The sequence below is a fragment of the Streptopelia decaocto genome, assembly GCF_964273445.1.
Source record: "Streptopelia decaocto genome assembly, chromosome: 8".
In the NCBI taxonomy this organism is placed as follows: Eukaryota; Metazoa; Chordata; class Aves; order Columbiformes; family Columbidae; genus Streptopelia; species Streptopelia decaocto.
The window spans coordinates 15,752,941-15,777,216 of NC_138662.1; the positions used below are offsets into that span (position 1 = coordinate 15,752,941).

General features: G+C 44.3%; 1 protein-coding gene across 2 annotated transcripts in view; it reads left to right on the plus strand.

The window, feature by feature from the left end:
• The window catches only part of CADPS (calcium dependent secretion activator), a gene marked incomplete at its 5' end in the record, with an annotated part of 214,825 nt that overhangs the window by 171,604 nt on the left and 18,945 nt on the right, over positions 1-24,276 (plus strand). For both annotated transcript variants that reach the window (XM_082059905.1, XM_082059906.1), the window contains 6 exons: positions 2,807-2,962; positions 5,840-5,987; positions 11,190-11,264; positions 12,332-12,415; positions 17,290-17,322; positions 20,038-20,145. In XM_082059905.1, coding sequence (XP_081916031.1) covers positions 2,807-2,962; positions 5,840-5,987; positions 11,190-11,264; positions 12,332-12,415; positions 17,290-17,322; positions 20,038-20,145 — 604 coding nt within the window. The remainder of the gene's footprint in view (positions 1-2,806; positions 2,963-5,839; positions 5,988-11,189; positions 11,265-12,331; positions 12,416-17,289; positions 17,323-20,037; positions 20,146-24,276) is intronic.

Sequence of the window (24,276 nt, forward strand, 5' to 3'; positions counted from 1 at the left end):
AAAGAGAAGATGAAATAATTTCAATGCCAGTCAACCAATTTCTGTGGACCAGATGTAGATCTAAATGTGAATTCTATTTAATGCAAACTCCTTGTTTCCTAGATAATATTTTTTGTCTTGATTTGATGGAACAGTTTAACAAAGAGGAGCACCCTGCAACAGTTTTTATTCATGCTGGAGAAGGTCCTAGGGAGCAATTAAAGCTCCATGGCCATCATTACAGCCTGAATAATGCTGTAACCAACTAAGAAAAGATATTTTCAAAGTGATCTTTAGATTATGGCCTGGAAAAGTGGGCACAGTGTCAAAGCGATCGATCTGCAGGAGTCTTGTGCTCCTTGGTCCCTTTCCAAGCATCCCAGGGTGCACAGGTGGAGCTCAGGGGGGACATATCACAAATCCTGAGCACAGATTAGACAACTTCTGTTTTTATAGCAGATTTCCCTTGAAAGTCTCAGCCACCAAGCAGCGTGGAGGGTGGTACATAGTGGGCTCAGCCCACATCTCAGCATTTGAGGTAGCTCATCTCCCAAGATGCCCTAGCACAGGAACTGAGATTTTGCCAGTTCTCCATCCAAATTCCTAGAGGTTATTTAGGGTTGGCCTGGGGTGGTCTCAGCCAGCACTACACAGATGTGTTACTTTTTCCCTACATTCTCACTTAAAAGATAAAACTGAAGGAGCCCCCAAAATTACCCCCTTTGCTGTCACCAAAACACCTTTGATTACATCTACAACTGGAGTCCACCAAAATACCTCTACCATTAGCCTTGCACAGGCTTTATTGCAGACCAGTTATAATGAAACAGAAGTAAAACAAACAGATGTTTAATTTTTTAATAGATTTGTTGAACTTTTTCAATATTAGTACCATAATTTATGTTTCAAAGCTATACAACTCATATTCATGCTAAGATAGCTATATTAAAGGCTAGCTTAGGCAGTTGTCTGTAAAGAGTACTTGAAAGTTTTAATCTTTGTGCATGCTTCTGTGGTATTGCCCTTGAAAAGATAAGAATCATGTCATGACAGAAAATTGGATAATCCCTCTGAAAATGCTTGAGCATCAATGGTATATTGCAAGCTGCCTGCGTGATTAGAGTAATTGCAGTGCTCACAAGCGGAATATTAACAGTGCCTCTTGGAAATGAATATACTATACTGCTTACTTGCATAGAGCCCTAATCAAAAGTCGGAAAAAGACCAAGAATAATACTTTTAAATTTCTGAAACCAAATGGATATCATACTGTTGCTGTAGTAAATACCAATTATTGTATTCTTATGTGTTTAATTATTTAAAACATAAATTCATGCAGTTCCAAAACTGGGTTTAGACTGTTAAAGCTTATTTATACCATAGCACAGGTTTGAACTGGGCAAAACTAAAAACTGACAGTAGATAAACTCTTGAGATTGCTGTGCAAACTAGTCCCCTGGTTGAAGGAAATGCCTGATTCTTTATCTTTTCATCTCCCTGGTTTCCTTTTACTCACCCTTCCCCTCCATCGAGGACATGTTACCTGTCGCTTAGTGTCAGATACGTTTCTCCTACAACCAAGATGATTCATTCTTTATCTTGTTAACTCTGTTAGCGCAGGGCCCCGCAGGACCCCTCGAGCATGTTGGGACTTTGGTTCTCACCTTGCAGTAGCCGTGTCTGCATTAGCTCCGGTCTCCTCTAGCATTAATTCAATGCAGCTGGCATCTGTCGCAATAGAAACACCCTCCCTCATCTGTTTCTATAGATGATGTCAGCACAAGTCGTAATGCATGGTGTGTTAAATATCTTCTAAATTACCGTGTTAGCATTAGTGGTATGCGAGGAGGGGGATGAAATTCTGGAAGCTCCCCTGGTTAATTGTTCTGAAAAAAAAAAGTGAGGGAGAAGGAAAGCGGGAGAGAGGAGGGTTATGGATGCATAAATTTCTCTGCACAAACAGAGCGCAATCCAGTTCTGTATTTTTATTCTGTGAGTGGAGGTTTGAGATATAATTATACTGTGAAAAGAATCGGTGTAGCTACACACTGCAGGACCAAAGACTTCCATCTGGGGAGGGGTGTGGGTATGAGAATATACACTTGGGAGAGAAATTCAGAGTTTTGTGACAGACCAAAGATGTTTCAAAATAAATTTAAAAAAACAGAAATTTGTTGTCCTATACATGCCTTTGCAAGAGGCAGATCTGTGAAAAGGTGCAGCAGTCAATCCTGCCAAAACTCCTGGGTATGAGATGTCTAGTGCCCTTAGCTCAATTGACTTACCGTGATTTTTTTTCAGCTGTTCAATAGATAAAGCGTGTCCTCGCTCACCACTTGTTAGCACTGTCCCTTACATGGAAACGGGGGTCTCACTGGGGGGGACAAAGCAAACTCAAGGTGTAATCCAGAGGGGGGAGAATTGCATGAGACCCTAAATCTTAATAACTGCATACAGCTCAGTATGGCAGTTATTATTGATCAAGGATTTTCTACCACAGTTTCTGGCCTTAATTCTTAATAATCACATATGTTAATGTGGTTATTAACTAAGGCTGATTTTTACCATACACACATTCTTCTTGTTAATATGTGTAACTCATAATGTTGTCTTACTCATCTGGTCTGGAAAGTTTTGTGGGTTATGACAGCAAGGTAGATTAGGCAACTGTATGGTAAAACTCAAAATCCTGATGGTGGAGATTGCCAGCGTTGTCCTGTGTATGAAACTACTGTCTGCTCTACACTTGTTGCAGGAATGGTCTCCACATCAGGTTACAAAGAGCTTGATGCCACTTATGACTTTTGTTCTCATTTTGCCCTGCCAGCAATGGATCAGGCACCTCGGAAGATCTGTTCTGGAAACTTGATGCCCTGCAGACCTTTATTCGGGATTTGCACTGGCCTGAGGAGGAGTTTGGAAAGCACTTAGAGCAACGCTTGAAGCTTATGGCGAGCGACATGATCGAGTCCTGTGTGAAAAGGTACATGCCCATGAGCAAACCACTCATTTTCCTCATAGGAGCTCACAGGATGCAATTGTTTCTTCTGTCTTATTATCAATGAAGCTTCACTTCAACCACCATTTATTGGGCACCCCAGCTTAGGTCTGCACAGCACAGGCATGATGGAAAGCCACCGCATTGTTGTGAATTGTGGACTTTTGCAGGCAAGCACTTCTCTGTTGAGCCCCTGGAGAATGCATATTCACAATAATGCAATGAATCACCCGTTCTTTCAAGCTTTGTGGGCTGTTACTTATTATCGGTGCTACACGTGAGGTAAACGCAGTTTGGTGTTGACTGCTGAAGGCATAGCCCTAAATAAGATCCCAGGACCCACCTGAAAAACACAAATCCATGAAAAAAAACAGCAAAAGAAGTGATCTCAAAAAGGGAATATTGTGTAGATTGGTATACAGGTGTCACATCTGCCATTGATAGAGAAGAGCTCTGTTGTCTCATCCCACATTATAATATACTCACTTGCAGATCTTCCAAAACACGGAGGTTTCCTTAAAGAACTTTTTCAACATACTGTCATTTTGAAAACAAAAAGTTACGGTTAAATTTCCAACCTTTCTGCAGTGTTTTATGTTCTTTTGACCTCAGAGGTAACAAGGCAGGAGGGAGAAATGAACTTTGCATTCCATTGTGTGGAAATTAATAGACAAAGAGATGAACTAAGGGAAAAATGAGTCCCAAATATAGCTGGTACAGGCTAATATTAGCAGCAATGTGTGATGTGGCTGTTCTGTACCACAATTGCCTGGCCACTCTGCAAGTGCGAGCGCGGCATTTATTGTTCACATGTTCCTCACAGTCTGGCTGTGCAATGTCACCGTAGGAGAAGGCACGTTCGGTCCCTGAGGTGTAGGCAGGAGACTTGCCCACAGAAAGGCAGGCAGCTCTCACAGTTCTGAAATAAAACCCAGTGCATTTTAAGTGCAATGAGATGGTCGTGACGTCTTTGGCATTGAGCAAGTCCCCCTTTATTGTAGCAGCTCGTCTTTGGTCCTTTGGCTGGCACAAAACCTGAGCTTTAGTTGTCCTCCCATTGTCAGACTGTCCTTGAGGAGCAAATGCTGGAGCCCTGTTCTTTGCTCTGCCCACCAGCCCCGCCAGCAAAATGCTCATTTTCTGGGCTTTTTTTTTAAACATTTGAAGCTGGGCACCTTTGCTGCACCTGCAGTGCAGTTAGAGCTGCCATGATCTACAGAAATAAGACCGGATTAGCTCAGCTGAGACAACTAGGAAAAATAAGCAAGTTTCCAGGTACATCTGAAGAAGGGCTTGTGTGCCTGTAAGCTGTTTGTTGGTTTGATTTTTATTTTCCCCAACTGCTTCAACCTTTCTACAAATATGTTGCCCCTCTGTGAAAACCTGGCCCTGCTTGTAATGATACTACTATATATAATGGTTCTGAGCATAAGTAAGTAGGAACATGTTCATCTCTGCGAGGAGATGGAAAATCCCAGTTACTTTGGGTCCTTTCGGTAATTATCAAGATTCTAGTCCCCGAGTCCAGGCTAAATCTGGCACTGGTAATTAAATCAGTTCAAATGCCACTGCTGATGTAAACCAATATGCTGCCTTCCCTATTTATATCACCTGCAAACAGGGCCTGGCTAAGGTTTCTTTAGCAATTTCAGTTTGACACAACATTTTTCTTTGCGTCTGTCTCTGAACTGTTGAATACCATGGAGGAGCCACCCCGCCTTCTGCACTTGGTTTTGTTTCAGTGCTGTCAGGAAAGCAGCCCTTGCGAGGAAGACCTGTTTCACTAATAAATCCAGGCAGGAGGACCTATGTACCAACTCAAACCTCATCCCAAGAATGGGAGTTTCACATTTGTAAATGAGTTTTTGTTTTCATAACCCTTGGAGGGTCTTTCAAGATCAGAGTTATTCCTGAGCTGTAGCTGGTATTATTTGTTATTTCTAGATTGACGATCTGATGTTAATTTGTTGGCAGATTCCGTCTACTGTAATAATTGTTGTGTGTTGGGTTAGATTTGTGAAGCACCTCTGGAATCTGCAGAGGGGCTCCAAAGAAAGGCAAGGCAATGCCCACCATACCGCAGAGCATTCCCCATGTTAGATTCACAGATGCCTTGGTATTTCAAAATACAACACAGGATCGAATCCTGTAGTCTTTGGCCCAACAAAGCTCTTGGTGTAACATGGTTTGTAGCTGCCAGGGATGTCGAATTTGAGCTGAGTGAAACCTCACGAGCACAGCGAGTTCAGGCTGGTGCGATGCATGTGCGTGTGTTCTTATGTGCACGACTGCACCCCTGCACGTTTTGCAGGTGTATTCTCATGAGCATGTACGCTTCAGAGAAACCATGTCTGTGAAATTACAAGACAATTAGGAACTCCCAGCAAGGGAACAAAATAACGTAGACCTAGAAATGCAATGATCTGGCAATGTCTTTTCAGTCAAGCGATGAGCAAGCTTCTGGTATTTGTAGTTGATATCGTGGAGCAATAAGAGCTCCCTTTAATTCGTCAGGCTTGCTATTTGTCTGTGGTTATAAATCAGCCAGTGCATCCAAATTATAGGTGTACATTGACACTGCTGTTTGTAATATCATCACACTGTTTATCAAGCATGAGAAAGTCATAGTTTCCCTGAAACTGTTACACACTTTATAAATAGTGTGTAATCTGGAAAGGGGATTTCTTTTTAAACTGGAAAATCATTTTTAGTAAAAGTACATTTGTAACAATTGCACTATAACACTCTCAGCAGCATTTGCCTTTCTGGTTTGTTCAACTCTCCGCAGTATTGTTTCACGTTATTATTAGCTTCAATATGTTAAAAAGCAACTGAAAAATCTTTTTCTCTTTTCCTTAACAGAACCAGGATTGCATTTGAAGTAAAGCTGCAGAAAACCAGCCGATCAACAGATTTCCGAGTCCCTCAGTCAATATGCACCATGTTTAATGTCATGGTGGATGCCAAAGCTCAGTCAACAAAGCTTTGCAGTATGGAAATGGGCCAAGAGGTAAAAACGCAGGTTCTTCCCTTCACAACCTTTAAAGGCAATTTCATGAAATTTCCTACCTCCTGTTGCCCTAGTTTCAGAGACGTTATATCAGTTGTGGATTTAGCCTTCCATATAGAGTGTGCAGATGAACAGGCAGGGGCTTGCTCTCAGATAAATCTAATGAATATAAGCATTCAGAATCACTGTCACTTAGGAGTGGCTTTTTGCAAGGACTGTGGTGTGCATAAGGTATCTCTTAAGCCTGGTTGATGCATGATGACCATATGTATTGAGTCATTAGCTGCACCTTGGAGTCAGGTGTTTGCAACACAGTTTCTGTGTATGACTATTTTCTGTAGACAAACATAAAGAAAACAGAAGTGCCAAGTTGTTGCTGAGACACTTGTAAGGAAGGAAAAAAAAGGTAACTTCCAAAAGTAGATTGAAATTCCAGCTGCTGTGATTTCCTTGAGTATTGACTGTGATCAGCATGCTTGATGATCCTGGATTTCCAAGTTCTTAATGACTCAAGCTTCCAAACAACAAACCTGGTTTAATTAATTGATGATATTTTTTCTTCTGAAGCCATATTTGTAGGGTGAAGTTTCTGTGAATTAGAAAGACATGGTAAATTGGACTAGATTAAATGCATCATAATGATCATTTTGCTACAGTGGTTTCAAGCCAAATTAAATATTCATATATGATCAGTCTAGAATAAATTCACAAATACTGTTAAGCTCTCCTATCCTGCTCCTTGTCAGCATTTCCTAGATAAGACCTTTCACTACGACTTTCCATGGTCAGATTTTGCAGTGGATCATTGCAAGCTGGTGGGTTTTTTCAGTTGTTTACCTCACCCTGTTCCTCTGGGAGGACTTGCTCCAAAGGCCACTGGATGGAGCAGGGATCCATGCCCTGATGTCAGTGGTGTTTGGATCAGATCCAGCTGTTCTTTTTATTTTTCTTATACATGTTTCAGTTATGACATTTTATTTGTGACAGTCACCTTGCAAGAGAGGTTTCAGAATGCTCATCATCAGGTCCTTCCCTCGTCCTCCCAAGTCAGCTGAGGCGGATCACAGGTGGACTTTTGTTGTCCAAGCCTAGACATGAGTTTCTTTACCATTATCTGTTCCTTATTCATACGCTCTTATCTCCCCAAATCCTTCAGCCCACAGCTGCTGCAGCATCAGCCCCAAAAGGGCCACAGTTGTGATGCTGCCCACTGCAAACCAAGATCAAACCCTTGTGCATTATACTAGCACAGTCCCTGGGGACAGGGATGTTCAGGAAATCAAGCAGACTCTGATATCATGACAGAGCAAGCTCATTGTATTTGTAAAACTGTGAGGTTAAGTATTCAGATGGCACGAGACTGATAACATCAGCTGCGTCTGACTGTAGTGTCACCAGGCACTCGCTGCATCTTTCCACGCTAACTTGTGATGCTTTGCGCTTGCCACAGTTTCCTCCAAATTTTGAGTATCGGTCACGTTGCACATTTGGCCTGAGTCAAATGGCAAGCGAGAGGGAAGCGGGCGGCAGCACGGTTGTTTCTCCGCTGTTCTCAGATGCAGCAGCGATCAGCTCTGCAGATCTGACTGTGCCGCTTCCAGAAGGTGTTTGGTACGGCAGCTCAGAGGCAGCGTCGCTCCTGTGGCAAGCAGCAGTCGTTGGGGCCTGAGGTTTCTAACAGATAGCTGAACTAATAGACCTGTAAAGCAGATGTAAATTATCAGTGCATAAGTTACCATTTAGGGCTGCAGTATTTCAGACAGCCTCCCTTCTTCTTTTCTTTCTTTTAATGAGTTTTCCTGCCTCCCCCCTCCATTTGCTTGTGCCACTCCATATTTCGGCTACCTCCACCTCCTCTTCTTGAATCTGTCTAAACCTGTGTGCTGAGATGGTCCTGCTTTGAGGGTAAAAGTTATTGTAAGATATAGATCTGTCATTACAGCCCAAGAGGGGAGGACAAAATGCCACTCCACCTCTTCCAATCCCCAGTGGAAATGGTGAAGCAGTCAGACAGAGGCACAGGACTGAGAAACCAGCTTTCAAGCCTGTGTCTTCCTCTGTAATTTGGGGAACTGTGTCTGTGCATCATTGAGTCCCCTTGTCCCCCCCAACCCTGCTGTGTGCCAGGGCCACCTGCAGCCCTGCTCGGGAGGGAGGGACAGACACCACTCGCTGAGGGGACCCTCCTTCAGTGCTGCAGCTGCCATGTGGCTCCTAAAATACTTGGTCCCTTTGCAGACAGTCAAAAGCAGCAAGAAGGGCTCAAATTGCCCTCCACGGTGTTCACGCTGGGGTGTTTGTGAGACCTAGCTGGAGAAGGCATTTTGATTAGAAACAAACCACTGATTTTTGTGACGATCCAAACCGTACACGGACAGAGACTCTTGTCACCTTATTTGACCTCGCTCCTGTGGTTTTCCTCCCACCCAAAGACCTTCCCTTCAAAACTACTTCCAGTTACACTCACTTCAACAGATACTTGAACGCATTTTGCGAGCATTACCCTGTGAAACAAACACCCATCATTTCATTTCCATTTCCTTGTCTCTAAAGGCAGCTGTTAAAACATTTGGTAAACATACTTTACCATCTTAAATATTTATTTTTCCTCTGAATTTTTAATACATCTAAGGGGATAAATGTATGTATTAAATGTTTCTCAGTTGGTCTAGTATGTTTCTATTTAATATCTAAGGTCAGATGGTCCTTAGAGAAATACAACGTACACACAATCTGTTACATGACAAGGCAAGATACTCATCACATAAAGTCAAGTTGAATCATTGTAGTGCACTGATTATGGATTGTAATAATTGAGCTAATAGAAAGCTGCGATGAACTCGATCGAAAGTGGGGGCTACGCTGGGTAAAGCAAACTAGTTATGTGATCTTTAACCTTGGGTGTTTTCATAAGAAATGTAGAAGGAGGTATTGTGAACACTGGTTTATGAACCAGATGTCTGTGAAAGCAGCACCAGGCAGTCTTTTCCCAAATCTGCCACCTTCTCCGACCACGTCCTGGCCGGGGCTTGTCCTTCCCGTGTGGAACTGGGGCTGCAGGACAGGGGCACATCACTGCAGGGACCTGGGGCAGGACCCACAGCCTCACCAGCCCCATTCTGCACCACCCCTGGCCCGGGCGCTGGTTCCGAGTCTGCCCCATGGACCACGGCTGTGATGGAAATGAGGGGTCAGGGTCCTACCAGCGCTGCCTTGGTGCATGCACAGGGTCCTCTTCTGCCTTCAGAGCTGTGGTTTTATTCCACCAGGGCTCTTGTTTGCTTTTTAAACAAGCTTTTAGTTTAAAATGCCTTGGTCGGTGCATTTCACGGCGTATTGTTTTGCACGTAGCTAGCCATTTTCGAGTAAAACTCATTATTTACCCAGTGAAAGCAGTTAACTTGATTGCAAGGTCTTAGACACACACAAAAAATGCAGCAGCAGAATGAAAACATCATGAGGAAGACAACCCCAATATGTGCACAACCCCTTCTTCATCTCCCTTAGGAGGTCCTGGCCATGCATGCTGTGGACTTCAGCAGCTCCTGCCCATACCCAGCTGTTAAAGGTCCCTGTCACCCCACAGCCACGTCTCCAGCTGTGCTGGGAACAGCCAGGTCAATCCTGGAAGCTGAAAAGAGCTCACTCTGCGTTTATACAGATCAGTCATAACTGTGATCTCTTTACTGCCTGCAAATGCTACAGGTAGTAATCTCTGCTATTTCAGTGAAAGGAGGTTTTGATCACATTTCATTTTCCATTGCTTATTGTTTCTGTGCATGATGCTGCTGCTCTCATATATCCATTTTTTAAAAAGATTTTGGTTTATTTATTGTTTATCTTCATATGTTCTTTTTCCTGTCTTTTGCACTTTCCTCTTTATTTCTGTCCCCAATCATCTGAAAAGTTTGCTAAAGAGTGGGTAAGTGCATCCTACTTTTATTTTCTTTTTTTCCAAATTCCTGTATTAGGATGTTACTGTCATAGAAAAAAAATCCCCAAACTGTAGAGCAGTTCAGAGACTACAAATCAGACACTGAGACCAACATCTAGCATTTGTAAAGCCCTCACAGTCTTCTTTCCCAAAGTCTGATTAGTATTTAAAGCAGATTTGTCTCTTTCAATGTGATTTGATGTTAACATTTTAAAACAATATTAATGCCAAGTGGTAATGAATATAGTGACTAGCACCAGTGCTTGAAATGTTTGACTGAAAAATCAAATGTTTTGTGTTGGAAAGCAGTCATAATCAGTATTTTCTCAGTCCATTGAAAATAAGAATATACTGTATGTTTTCACTAATTAAATCTTGTATTGGAAACAGGTCTTTTCTAAATTAGTTGAAGACTGTATTTTAGTACCTATTCTAGCCATATTGCAGCTGATTGCATCAGAGCTCCCAAGCTAAGCAAGGTTTGGCATGTGCAGAAATTGGGTTGAAGACTCAGAAAGGCTGATGCTGCAGGACCGGCGCTGGTCAGCCCGTTCTGCGCTCGTGCCGCGGGATCTGCCACCGCCCAGGGCTCGGGGCTGCACCGCTGCTGCCTTTTGCATGGGACAAAAAGCCTCATCTTGGTTTGTTGGGGTTTTTTAAATCTATTTTACAGTCACTTGAACAAAGTGTTTAAATGAGTGCTTAATTTGAGCTGTGTGCTTGCTGAACCCAAGGCGTAACGTGCATTCCAGTGCTTTGCCGCAGAAGATGGGAAGGGGTTCAACCCATTGCAGACCCCCCCAGTGCAGCAAATCCCCCTGAGGGCTGCGTGGTTTGTGGTGCCCTAGGCAAAGGCTGCCGTATTTGTTGTCAGGTGCAATCCACGTGCAAAATGAACAGGGTAATACCTGCAGAACTGAAGCTAAAGGACTTTGAGGTCTCTAGAAGCCCAGGGTGCTGGTGATCTCAGGCACAGCAAGGCCTCCCCTCCAACGTGTGCATGTGGCTCTCGGAGCTGCGGGCACACAGAAGAGGACAGGGTTTGCTCACGCTTCACAACCTGGTGTGAGATTCTCTCAAATTCAATATCTCTCCTACAAGTGTAAGTAATCACTGGCCACTGTAGCAGAGCACAGGGTAACAAGCTGCACAGTTCAGTTTTATGCTGCATATTGTGGTTTACCAAGGGAAGAGGCTGACAACCGCAGAGCTCTTGCCTGTGATCAATGCTAATATTTTCCTCCCCCTCTCCTTTTATTTTTCTTTAGCACCAGTACCATTCAAAAATAGATGAACTAATTGAGGAAACCGTCAAAGAAATGATAACACTCCTAGTGGCAAAGGTAACCTTCGGCTTCAGGTGGAGTGATTCACTGTTAACATTGCGTTTTTAATATGTGCGTTTCCATTAAAATGTGACACATTAAGCTGTTGAATTGGCTTCTTGTTTCTCACAGGCAACATCATACATCTCCCAGTCCTTTCTTGGTGACTCTTTGATGATTAGGAACTGCGTGAGATGTAATGCGCTGCTAGCAGCATTGCCATACTGGGCCAGAAGTGGTTTTGAAGAACGGGTGTTATGTTGATGGGGTAACACCCTGTGGTCAGCATCACCCCATGGCACAGAGGGTAGCTGCCGTCAGGGGGTGGCACTGCTAAATGCTGCTGTGTAGACGTTGGGGTGGCATGCAGAGATGGTCACCACTCCTATGCATAAGGTTGTGTGGACAAAATAGCTCATCTTGTGCAGGGTCGCCATATGCTCTTCTAAGAAATTAATTTAGAAGTGACAGTAGTGGGAAATGCATTCCAAAATGTCAGGTTTAATTGTTTGGAAATTGTTTGTCGTCAGTCAGCTCCTCTAGCTCAGCTGCCAGCATTTCCCTTGGGTTGTTGTGTGGGTCTGGTGAGCTGCGCTAGCACAGAGGGTAATCGGTACGTAGGGAGAAAGATGGTGGGGTGTGTTTTCCTCTAGTTTCAAACTTTCTGAGAACAAGTCATCCGTATTATACAGTGGAGACCTTTAAACATAATACACCAACATATGCCAGTTTGATTCTTCTGCAAGAATACCCAGCTAGCTGCGTGCTTGACACTGCGTACTGGGAGCAAGAACCACAGGCTTCCCTGCCCAGAGAGGCTGTGGTGGCTCCCACACACACTGTACACACCGTGCCCAGCATCACCTGTGACACCAAGGGGTGATTCGCACCCAGTGGGAGCTGGACCATGTAGCACCCAAAAAGCAATGTTCCTTTCTCCTGCTCCCTGGCCCGCTGGGATCAAGGACAGGTTGTCTGTTCCTTTGGCAATGCTGTGAGCTCCACTGACTTCTTTGCAGCTGGTGCTGACTTTTACACCCTTTTTCAGTTATTAAAAATAATTGCAGTATTTTTTGTGTTTGTAGTTTGTCACCATTTTGGAAGGAGTCTTGGCCAAACTGTCCAGATACGATGAAGGAACTTTGTTTTCTTCTTTCCTGTCATTTACTGTAAGTACAGACAATATTCTCCTTTCTTCATTTTTTTTTCATGAGCTGTAATCTCCTGCTTTCCCAGGACTAGATCACCTACATAATTATTCTGCCATTGTGTGATGTTTGAACACTGTAACCCTCACATGAATAGTCAGACAAGATGTATGCAGATGTACAGTGCATGAACACCCAAGAAGCATATGCCATCATATTGTAGCACAGAGTAAAGCCATCTCCAGTCATCATTCAGGTTGGTGGAGTTTATTCTGCTGAGGTTGCTTATGAAGGTGAAAAAAAATCATTGTGCTGTAAATGCAATTTTCCTAGCTGAAGAAGTTGCTTTGCTGTCACTTTGCATGACAAATGTGTTCCTCTTAGTCTTCTGGCCATAACTGGGACATCTTAATTAGTAAAAAACAAAACAATGAAGTGCCTTTGTGTTTCTAAAAGAGAACAAGGTAGGGGGAAATGCCATGAGGTCATGAAGCACAAGGTGCCTCTAACACCACATTTCTCCCTAACATTGCAAAACCAATTCACAGCTCATCCTATTATGTATTTCCTAGAAAGCTACGGGACAAGAACAATATCCATACAAAATTTGCCTCAGTATCCAGCAAGGGTTTAGCAATCTGAGATGTATTCCAGAAAAGTGTTGTGACAGCTTCTTAGGAAAAGCACGTAGCAGCTGATTTCCAAAACGCATGCCAGAAAGTTTACAAGAGTGTCTTTTTGCAAGTGTGGCTTCTCTTATCTCAGCTCACAGGCAGGTGTGCAGAGTTGCTTGGAAAGTTGCGTTGGCATTTTCAACCACCCACATGTGCAGCCCGTACTGTGCTCACTTGTTCACGGAGTCTGGGCAGGAGGCAGAAGGCACTGCTCTGCAAACTGGGAAGGCTTTCCAACATCTCCTTCAGGAGATGTCTTAGCTAGTGGCAATTGTCTGTTGTTTGCTACTTTTGGGCCCTTTTTCCTGAGCTTGAGGCAGTTTTGTAGGATCTGTTTGAAAGGGGGGGGTGGATGTAGGAAGACTTACCAGTGGAGGCAAGAAACTCTTCTCATGGATACCTGTGCGCACACAAAGTCTGGCAGCTTATCTAAACCACCACAGGGTTCAAACTAACCATCCTTACTTTTCAGTTGTGCTGGAGGCACTTTGTTTTTCAGAGAAGAAGGGAAAGGAAGGGTGTCCCGCTGCCTGCCCCACAGTGCAACTTTTCTCCCAGGATAACCCCTGCATGGTTACAGCCCCAGGGCTGTGCTCATCCCTGCTCGGGGAATGCAGGGGATGGCTCATGGTGGATACCTTCACTCATTCCAGTGCTGCAGAGGGTGAGGAGATGCTCACACGCCAGCAGCAGAGGATGTGGAGGCGGCAGCTTTCCAGGCATCGGAAGCACCAGCATCAGCCCGAGCAGACAGTGTAACGTGCCGCCTTTCCTTCTCCGTGCGTCCAAGCTGTTCCTCAGCTGATGCTGTGCTGCTCCCACCACATCCTACTGTTTACGCTGACAAGTGCTGCTCCCTTCAATTGCTGAGCGGACCCCCCAGCTACACTTGGGCTCTGGGCACTCGTGAAGAGGCAGCACGTAAATGCACAGGGTTCAGGCATCCTCATTCTGCTGCTCCTTGGACATTTACTGACAATTAACTGCCCCAGCAGCACCAAAATGGTGTGTCCCACTCTGACAACCCTGAGGCCTTTGAACCATGGCTTCCGTTTCCTGAGTTTCCAGCCAGGAAGGGATGTCCATCCAAGTAGTTATTGTGCAGGTGAGTCGTAGTGCATGCACATCCCCAGGAAGGTGCTGAGCCCCTCAGCCCCAGCAAGGAGGCTGCATACATTGTGGAGGAGCAGGATTGCTCCTTTCCAGGCAAGGGACATTTCTTGCTTTGGCCCCTTCATTTGCTGCGAGCCACTGGGCAGCGCCAGCTGCAAGAGGAGCCTGAGGAACAGCTCTGACCCCTTTGGCACTGGGCTTAGACTGTCTCCCTTCCCTGCAGTAGTAATGTGACTTGCTGTGTTTAGTCTTTGCAATGATAAATAGAGAAACTCTCTCTTGTTACAGCATGCTTGCACCACCTCCCACGTTTTCCCTGTCTGAACAAATACAACAAAGTGTGATGGTCCAAGCCGCTGAGCTCTAGAAAGCATTAGTCTCCCACCCCCTTCCACCGACTTCTTTCATCGTGTGTTTTCCAGGCGCTCTGCAAGTGACATGTAATCGGGGGTCTTGTGACAGACAGTTTTATCACCTAGTAGGATATCCTCATTTCCAATTCTTGCCTCGAAATTCAAGATAAAATTAATGCATCAGTTGTCCTAATAAATTCTCACTAGCCACTTCTCCTTCCAGAGCACTTTGAGAGGAAAACACCCTTCTAAATTTGGACAGACTTTGTTTTTTTCTTTTCTGTTTGTTGCTACATTTAAGCTCATCTCAGCAGCGGCAGCCCAGGCCCTGACTGGGCGTCTGCATGTACAGATCCACTGAGTCACAGGAATGACAGCTGCTAAAATTCTCTTTAATCTGGATGGCCTCTGTAGGTGGAGAGTTACACCTACAGTAATTACAACTACAGACTGCATATTACCCAAGGGAGACAGAAGCAAAAGATCTTATTTTTGTTCCGTACAAAATTTGTATGGTAAACTGAGACATTTCATGGCAAAGTTACATACTTTGTGAAAAACGGCAGCCTAGCAAAAATCACACAACATCCGGCAGTTTGGAAATTTCACTAAATGTAGCCAAATCTGAGTTTAAAGAAAAACAAGTAATTATTCTGATTAAAGGGGAGTGGGCAGGAGAAGCAGCTCAGTTTTTTTGTGGGTGGAGGGGGGAGATTGCAGGAAGCCGACTGAGTTATTCTTGTCGCCTCTTGGCTTTGAGGAAGAAGGCAGCTTGAGACTGCGGTGCTAAGCTGGACCTAAGAGTGCTAAATCCAAGCTTAGATTGCAGGTTTCCCGGGGTGCCACAGCATTGCTTCATGCCCTGTATGACACTGACAGATACAGGTGCATGGCACGGCGCAGCCCTGAGCACAGACCCTGGCTTGAATTCTGTGGTCTGTTGAACCACATCATTTTCCAAGCTTCTTTTTAGCTTTTCTGCTCAGAAAAAGAGCTCGTTTGGAGGTGTCTTGGGCAGCCCAACCTGCTGCTGCTCCATGCCAGCATGAGTGTGCGGCCACTGCCGGCTCCCCCAGAGCTGCAGTCACTGGCCAGGCTCCAGCTGCCTTCACGCAGGAAGGTTGAGGCTCCACAGATCCCAGGAGCAAGGGATGGTGCTTTGCTACCTCCCAAGAAAGTTCTGAGGATAAAGACAGCGAGAGGGCAAGGTGTCCTGGAAACAGGGATACCTGGAGGAGAAACGAGCGTTTGCTCTTCACCGGGAGCGATGGTTTGGTGCTGGTTTTGCTACCTCCCTCATAAACTTGTGCGCTGGGACGTGCCCTGTCCCCCTCCGTTCCCTCTGACAGCCAGATCGCGTCGTGGCGACAGGCGCTCAGTGCCCTCATCCTGCCCTTCCCTCTGTTCTTGCCCCCGGGCTCGGCAGCCCGGGTGCTGCCAATACTTGCAGCGTTCACCTCGGCAATTACCACCAGTCTGGTCTTTTGTATCGCCTCATTGTGCTTAATTATGCACCCCCCACACACACCATATGAGTGCTTCCACCCACTCTCACATTCTGTCTCACACATACATTCATTCTCTCATTCGGGACACATAATTTATTCATCCCAAGATGCAACTGTGTGCGTGTTATATTTAGGCTGTTTTAATGGTAGCTTTAGAAATATTTAAAAGCAGGTGAGCTTTTACACCCAAACAAAGATGGCCGGCAACGCTTACCCTAATTAAAAGCAGAAGCGTTGTGGAAAATCTCAACTGTGCTCTTTCTAGACACAGTGCCTTATGCTACAGTGGGAAAAAGGTCTCTCTGGCCAGCTGGGCACTGCTCAGTTGGAAAAGTTGGCCCTGACACTGGGGCCACCTCACCTCCTGTGCCAGGCGATGTGCACCCTGCTGCGTGGCAAACAAAAGGAAATTTGGGGACTCACAGCACCCACCAGGGTGTGAGGACACTGCAGAGTGCAGCGTCCACCCTCTGAAACCCTCCCTCAAATAACATCTTTTAAAAGGAGGGGGGAAATTGTAGGAAACTAGTGTAGCTGTTCACAGTCTGGGGAAGCAGAAAAACTTTGGGGCACTTCTCTGTGCTATGGAGTGAGCATGCTGCCCCAGCACAGTCTGCGAGCTCCTGCCAGCGTCACAGCCAGCAAAAAGGGGGGAAATAACATCCCAGGCTGCAGCCTACGAAGCTGGGGGAACCTCACCACAGCTGGGACTATGGGCAGGGGGCAGAACGAGGGTCCTTTGAGTGCTTTCTTGTGGCCACCATGGTGCAGGTGCCTGCCAGCCTCGCCGTGCCATCGTGCTGCCGGGGGAGCTCCCGCGGGCCCTGGGGTGCAGCTCCTGACAGGAGAGACAGGCATTGGTTCGGGAGACAGGCAGACAGGTTCGGAGACATGCGGCATCGGGTGGAGAACGAGGCCTCCGAAGAAAATAACTATGTCTAGTTTCGAACCCCATCTTCCCCCGCTCGCTGAAGGAGAAGGGAGAAGCACAACTCCCACACTATCATCTGTTGCTATTAGAGCTTTAGCAGAAGTAAAGTTACCTCTCCAAAACAACAACAACAACAAAAATACCACCCTTGCCTATTCTTTTAGACAGGAAAGGTAGTTTTCATCACCCTTTTTCCCCCACTCAGCATTATGTTGTCCCAAGTCTCAGCTGGAGAAACTCTTACAGGTGTTTAAAGAAAAAGCCAAGACCTGAAGATGTACTGATGTTGTAAACTCTCTTCTTGTTCCTTTTGCAGGTGAAGGCTGCTTCCAAATACGTGGATGTACCCGTAAGCACAATTTAAACAACTTCTGTCATAGTAATTTGCATCGTGCTTTGGTTTATGGCGTGTGTAGCAACCCACATTATGCATTAACAGCCAAGATTGAACCATGAGCCTTCACACTTCTAACATTTGAACTGGAAAGAATATCCCCATGAAGTTAATAATGAGCAGTTACCCTCTAATGGAGACCTATGAGGCTGTTTAGGCAATAATTTGCAGATGGTGTCAAAAAGGTACCATATTTATGCAATTGGCTTGGATCGCATTTAAAAAAATAGGAGCAATGCATTCTGTTAGTTCTTCATTTGGACTTCTACAAACACAGTATATTTTCCAAACAAAAAGGTCCAGACATGTTAGAACTGAGCCAACACATATCTAACACATTAGCTAATCTATTTTATTTTTGTTCTTCTAATTGTTGGTTTATTTTACTCTTTTGGAAAATGGCTTTTTATTACTTTGGGGAAATGATGATGAGCTAGCAACATGTGTTTGGGAAATTGTTAATGAAAATAATTTTTTCCATTTTTCTGTAATTGGTATAGGAAAACTGTACATCCTCTCCTCTAATTAGACCTTGATTCATAAGGAAAAGAGCCCTTAACATTCTTAGATAGAGAACTTAACTTGCCAGAAATTTACATTTAGGTTGAGTTGAAGTGTAGCATATGAATGTTGGCTTGAATAAGGGGCTACTGTAACAGTTACAAGCAGAAAGATCCTGAGCAATTACAAATGAAAGAAGAGTGGATCTTAACACACAATACCTGTTCCTGCATCCAGTTAGACTGGGCAGCGTAAATCAAGAATAGCTCAGTTTGATGACCTGTATGTATAGTGTATATATGTACTTTTAATGCAGATGCGATTGCTCTGCATGCTCTCACATGACGTGATAAATTTATCAGACATCTTGGACCACATCATCTGTGTTTGGTGTTTCCATGCCTTTAGCCCAAAAGAAATCTTTCCTACCAATTTGCTGTTATCTTTAGCCCAGCATGAGGAAGACAAACTCTTGAACAGTAAGAGATCTTGCTTGATTTAAAATATCCCAATGCAGTGATTGGCATCCTGTTGTCTTCGAGTAATAGAAACAAGATTTTGAGAGCATTATAAAGACAGACTCAGGATTCATTTCTAGCTCTAGAAAATGTGGAGATCCTTCAGTTGAAACTCCTAGTCATTCAAGTGCATCTTAAATATTTGATCATCAGGAATTTGAGCACAGAATAGTTATTTAAAGTAACTTTCAGGGCAAAGAGTGGCCTTCTATGGGCCCTCTGTGTCCCTGGAAAGTAAAGTTTGTCTAGGGAAGCAACCTCAATAAAATGCTATGGTTGGTGTTGAAGAGAAAAGCATCGGTTAAATCTAATTCCACAAACCCCATTGCAATTGTCTGGGTACAAACCAATCGGTTTAATGCCACCTTGAAATGGGCACGATCGGCACGCTGAAAATTGCTTGAAAGTGTAACACTTGACTACTGCCACATCTGTGTTGTCCTCATTGTTTTTCAAATTAATACCTTGTCATTGTTGCAGTAGGTGTTAAGAAATGTTACTGGCTTCCCAGGGGCCAAGCACTGGCCCTTTGCTTGATAATTGTTTGCTTTGTATTGAAAAACTCCCTTCCTACTGCTTTCCAAACTGTCCTCATTTTCACCCTGGAAATTACACAGATGTGTTAACTAACTTCAATTTACAGCGGCTGACAATCGTATCTTGCAGAAAAATGATACTCTGTGATCTGAGGTAAATCACAGTAATGGAAACTAATGACACTAGTTATTAACAAACTTACAATGTGCCATGGAAATTTAAGATTTTGTGGCAGCTCTTGTAATGAGTCATGTTACAGTATTTTAATGGCTTTCCTTTGAGGTAAGTTTGATTCCAATATATCAAGCAATGTGAACTGAAACAGGATTTTTTTTTTTTTTAATAAGTATTTTCCCTTCCACCTGCCTCAGTTCCTGTTTTCTTTAAAGAAATGCTGTTATCCCCAAATCTTGCATGCTTGTAGGTTGCTGTTTAAAGCCAGTTAAATTCTGCAGAGAGCTGTAGAGCTGTGGCAGCACAGGGAGGCTTCCTGCAGTGTAGCGGCAGCTTGAACATTCGTTTAGACATACATTCCCTGACCTACCATTTACCCAATTTCTTCTTAAAAGCAGCACTAAATGTAAGCTAAAGTCAGGGATCTAAACAGAGAAAGGAAGGTGATTTTTGTCATGCCTCCTGCGACGCCAGCTGCTTGCTGCACGCCTTCTCACACTGTAGAAGAACCAAGAGCCCAGCTCTGGCTGTTAGCTTTCTACCCTCAGAAACCAGAGGGTTTGCGTAGAGAAGATAACCCAAGAAAACAACAGATCCCCAGCCCCGCTTGCTGGTTCACTCATTAGATCAACAGCACCAAAGGTAGCAAGACAACTTCCCGGCATCAGTATGTTGAGGAAGAGCTTTATTCCTCTGACTGGCTTCGCTCTAGGTGAAAGAAGAGAAAGCAAGTGCCTTTGCGTGGTCTGGTGCTGTGCATGGTGTTTTGCTGGGCACAGGGCACAAAGCTCAGTGTCTGTCAGGTAAGGAGCACACGAGCTGCAGGAGGAGAGCAGGAGATAGAGGAGGAGGCCAAGCAGCCATGAGGCTACACGGTGGAGCTGCCCCTATGCCGCTATTCATGTTTCTCTCTCTCTTTCTTCTTCTCTCCCCCATGCAGAAGCCGGGGATGGATGTTGCTGATGCCTATGTGACATTTGTCCGCCACTCTCAGGATGTCCTGCGTGATAAGGTCAATGAGGAGATGTATATAGAAAGGTTATTTGATGTAAGTAAATGCCTTCTCCTCCTTGGACACCAAGCAGGAGAAACCCAAAATGTGACAAAATAAGACAGGAGGATAAGTCACATTTTGAGAAAATTTATTGGTTATAGCTTTAAAAAATAAATAAATCTTTCCTTTCTTTCTGACTAAGGCTCGTATCTGCTCTCTGCCTGCTTTAAATCTCTACTCTAGTCTACTGTGTCTTGGTCTGTCTGTGTGTGGATTTTGAGGGAACAGCATCTTCTCAGAGAGCCCTTTACTATGTTCAAGCTTGTGGAAAATCTCTGTGTAACAGAACATCTTGGTCATTGTTCTCACTGCTAAAATTTGAGCTGGGTTTTTGGCAGATGAGTTTGCTAAGGGCCATTTCTTCTGCACATTTTGCAGTGTGTTTCATTGACAAGCTCTCCAAAACTGACAGCAAATTAAGCATACTAAATTTCAATTTTAAAAGCTAACCAAAATAGAGCTGATTAGGAATGGAGTTTTGTATTTCAGGAGGACCATCTTGTGGTGTCTGACACCAAAAGTAAAGTTGAGACATGGTCTCCTTGAAGAAGATGACCCAGATGTTCAAAGCTATTTTTCTGTTGCACAAGATAAACTCACTGAAGTGTAAGAGAACAGTGACCTGTGATGCCCATTTGTTTTGAATTTGGATGCATGTTAACCGATATCTCTGTTTCTGCTGCTCTTGTTGCGTTATAGCCTTTCTGTCCTCATAGCTGTTCTATAGCGAAGGTTTTCTGTTGATGGCCAGCCTGTAGCATTAGTGTTTCAGTCTCCTTTAGGGTATTTGTCCATATATCGATTTCTGTTTGAAGCAGCTTCTGTTCCTACTTTCCTTCCTTTCATCTCTCAGCAGTGCCATTTCTCAGTCTCCCGGCTCTGGAGCTGTAACAACCTTCCTTGCTTTCTTTACTCGCTCCTTTGCTTCTTCAGTGTGCAGGGAAAGCTGCTTTTTTTCCCAGCCAACCTCCTCCCTCACTTAACGCCTCTCTATCTGCGCATTACCTGTCCCTGAGAAACCTCTTCCTCCTTTACAATCCCCACTCTTTCTTTCCCCCGCACCTTATCGGATTAAAATGGAACTTATCTCTCATGTCAAATGTTTTATCACATTATATCAAGTGGCATGAATTAGAGTCAAATAATCTTACTGTGTACATCTACTAGCATGACCCATATCCACTGAGAATGCCTCATTCATGCACGGAGCACGGCAGCGGCTCCTCCGGGCCCCACGCCTGCTCGCTCCGGGGAGAGTTTGCAGTGCAGAGCACCAGACGCAAATCACCCATCAAGCAGGCATGGGGAGAAAAAACAAAACATAAAACAAAAGACTGTCGCTTCCATCTGCAGCGGGCCTGCAAGTGCATTGCTCGTTTGTGTTGAAATTTATTCCATGAGCAGCTAAATTTCCAGAGCTCATCTGGACTGTTCTTTTCAATGCCCACACTGCCTTTTCCCTCATCCTTTTCCTATGATTCACAGTTGGTGTGTTTGTACCCTTTGGGCCATTATTTCCAATTTCCAAAAGGCTGTAATTAGCGCAAATATTGATTTCAGTTTGATCTGCTCGTACTTAGTTTTACCAAGCCATATTTTAAACAAATTAACAGTTGACATAAAAAAAAAACCCAGCTACTTTGGGGAAAGCAAAAAGTGCAAAACCTTTCTTTCCCTCCCTGCTTTCTTTGAGTGTCCCTAGCCCATGCAAAATAAAATAATCAAGAGTAGGGTTTTTACATTGCACTGCCTGTTTCAACCCACGTCAGCTGCAGGCAGTGTGGGAGCTCTTCCCATTCCTGTTCCCATTCCCATTCCCTGCACCAGTGGGGCGGCGTTGGGACCTGATGCCGCTGGATGCCACTGGCATCTTTGCATGTGTCTCATGTACGTGAGTGCGCACCCGCAAGCAGGGTGGGCTGCGGGGCTCTTTGTTTGCAAGGAGGGAGGGGGATGCGCCAAGCTCCAGCCACCCAAAAATTGGAATTATGTTTTGAGTGGTCGTGTGTCATCTTTGCCAAGTTGTAGCTGAAGAAGCAAACTGCTCCTGAGGTCAGCTCTCGGCACGGCTGAGGTGCTGCTGGCGGGTCAGTAGCAGCAGGTTTATGATCATGTGGGGGTCACCTGGGCCCAGATCCCATTTAAATCAGTGCTGTGTTCACCTATGTTTCAGTAAGGACAGGAGCAAATGCTTAACAGCATTGTCCTGAGCTTGATCTCAGCCACAGCCCTGCAGCTAACACAGCAACATGGCATGGCCACGGGGTCATTAAGCTCCTTTGGTCTCTGCACCAATGGTCATATTTCTGAGGACATTTTAGGTGCTAGCTCTCTTTTTAATAAGAGAAGAGGCATAATCAAAAATGGTATTTATGATACTGAATTAGACTTGGGCCTCATTTTGTTCCCGCTTCCACAGGAATGGCAGAGGAGCAATCCTCTTAGTGCAGAGTTTTTCCAGGCAATGAGATTATTAACACTTTCGAGGCTGGCTCCTTTGTTAACTTGGTGCAGTGATGCTGACTTACCCCAGCCAAAAGCTTAGTCCAGTTTTAGGTTGTTATATATTAATACGTGCAGCAATGCCAGGTAAACAGCTTAAATCTGCCTGCAGGAAGTTCCTCCACTGTCATTGGGGTCACATTAGAGATACTCACAATATAGAGCTAAATCCCCTTTCTGTGCCGTCGTGAGCAGTGCAAGAGCAGCGGTGCACAGTGCGAGGTTGCCTATTGCACGTTCGGTGGGGTTTGCAGCCCCCAGAATATTCCTAATCCCCACATTTCTCTGCAGTCCTGCCCAGCGTTTCCATTCATTTCCCCTCTTTGTTTCCTCCCAGTATAAGAGGCTGCAAAGTGTGTTAGGCCATCTCCCAACAGAAGCTGAGTTAATGCATCTTTTTTGGCATTTGCTATGATTTTCTTAGCTAAGAAACTATCTCTCTCCCCCTGCATTGTGTGCCCTGCCCACACCTGCAGAACAGGGCTATGATCTTTGAGAGATACTGGTGTTTGCAGAAGATTGTTGTAATGTTTCTGTGTGGTCTGCATGTTAATCCTCTTAATTCTGCAAATTAGTCAGGGGGGTTGTTTTGCCGCCCCTCCCAAATAGAGTCATCTTAATTTTTAAGATCTCTGTTCTTGGGATCATTGAACAAACAGATTGATCATGGAGTTCTGCTGGTAATCAAAACCTAGCTAGCTTTTTGGCAGTGCTGTTTACCTCAGAGTAACATGACTTATTTACTTGGCCTGGCTCACTAATTTGATAACATTTAAAGCTAAAACACTGTAATAAGACCCATTGGTAGAGAGCAGCGATAACAGAAGACTTTTGGAATAGGATCATAGCATCTGCTCCCTGTGTTCCTGTGCATGGCTGGGTGCTTTGGGATTGGAACCACTGTGATACTTTGCAGACATGCAGAAGGATCGCGAACTCCATGTAGTGCCTGATAGAAAGGAAAATTTAATCATTTTCCTTGGAAAGGGCATAGAGTTGACATGCAGTATGTGACTGTTCATAGGAACAATGAGGCAAGGGCAGACAGGTGAATCTTAAACGTGGGAAAATATCTTCAGAGTGATCTCAAATTTTCAGACCAATCCTGCAAACTTCAGGTCCCCTTTGGCTTGGGACACTCAGAATTTCATAGGATCAGAGTTTATACATCTGTAATCTTTTCTGAAAGCAGTGGGAGTTTTAGTTGTAAGGGTTGTGCACTTTGGTGGAAGTTATTTATACGTGTGTGCATCTTTACACACACCCTTAGATACTCACAGTGTAGGTTTAAACCCATCAAAATATATGTGATCCAGAAAGCCTATGATTGACTAGTAGATAGTGTGATTGGCAACTTTTTTTCCTCATAAATTGGTAAACACTAATGTAAAACATAGTGAGAATATTTCCTCCCCAGCCCCAGGCGATTAGCACATACACAAAAGGCTACTGAACGTCAAGTGAGCTCCCCGAGATCCTGCGAATTCCAGCATCCTGATGCAGTCCCTAAATAGCGCAGATGGCATTTTTCTCTCTGATGATTAATTCAATATCTTACCGAAAAAAAAAAAAAAAAAGAAAAAAAAAAAAAACATGCTTTTGATATGAGAGATCAAAACACCA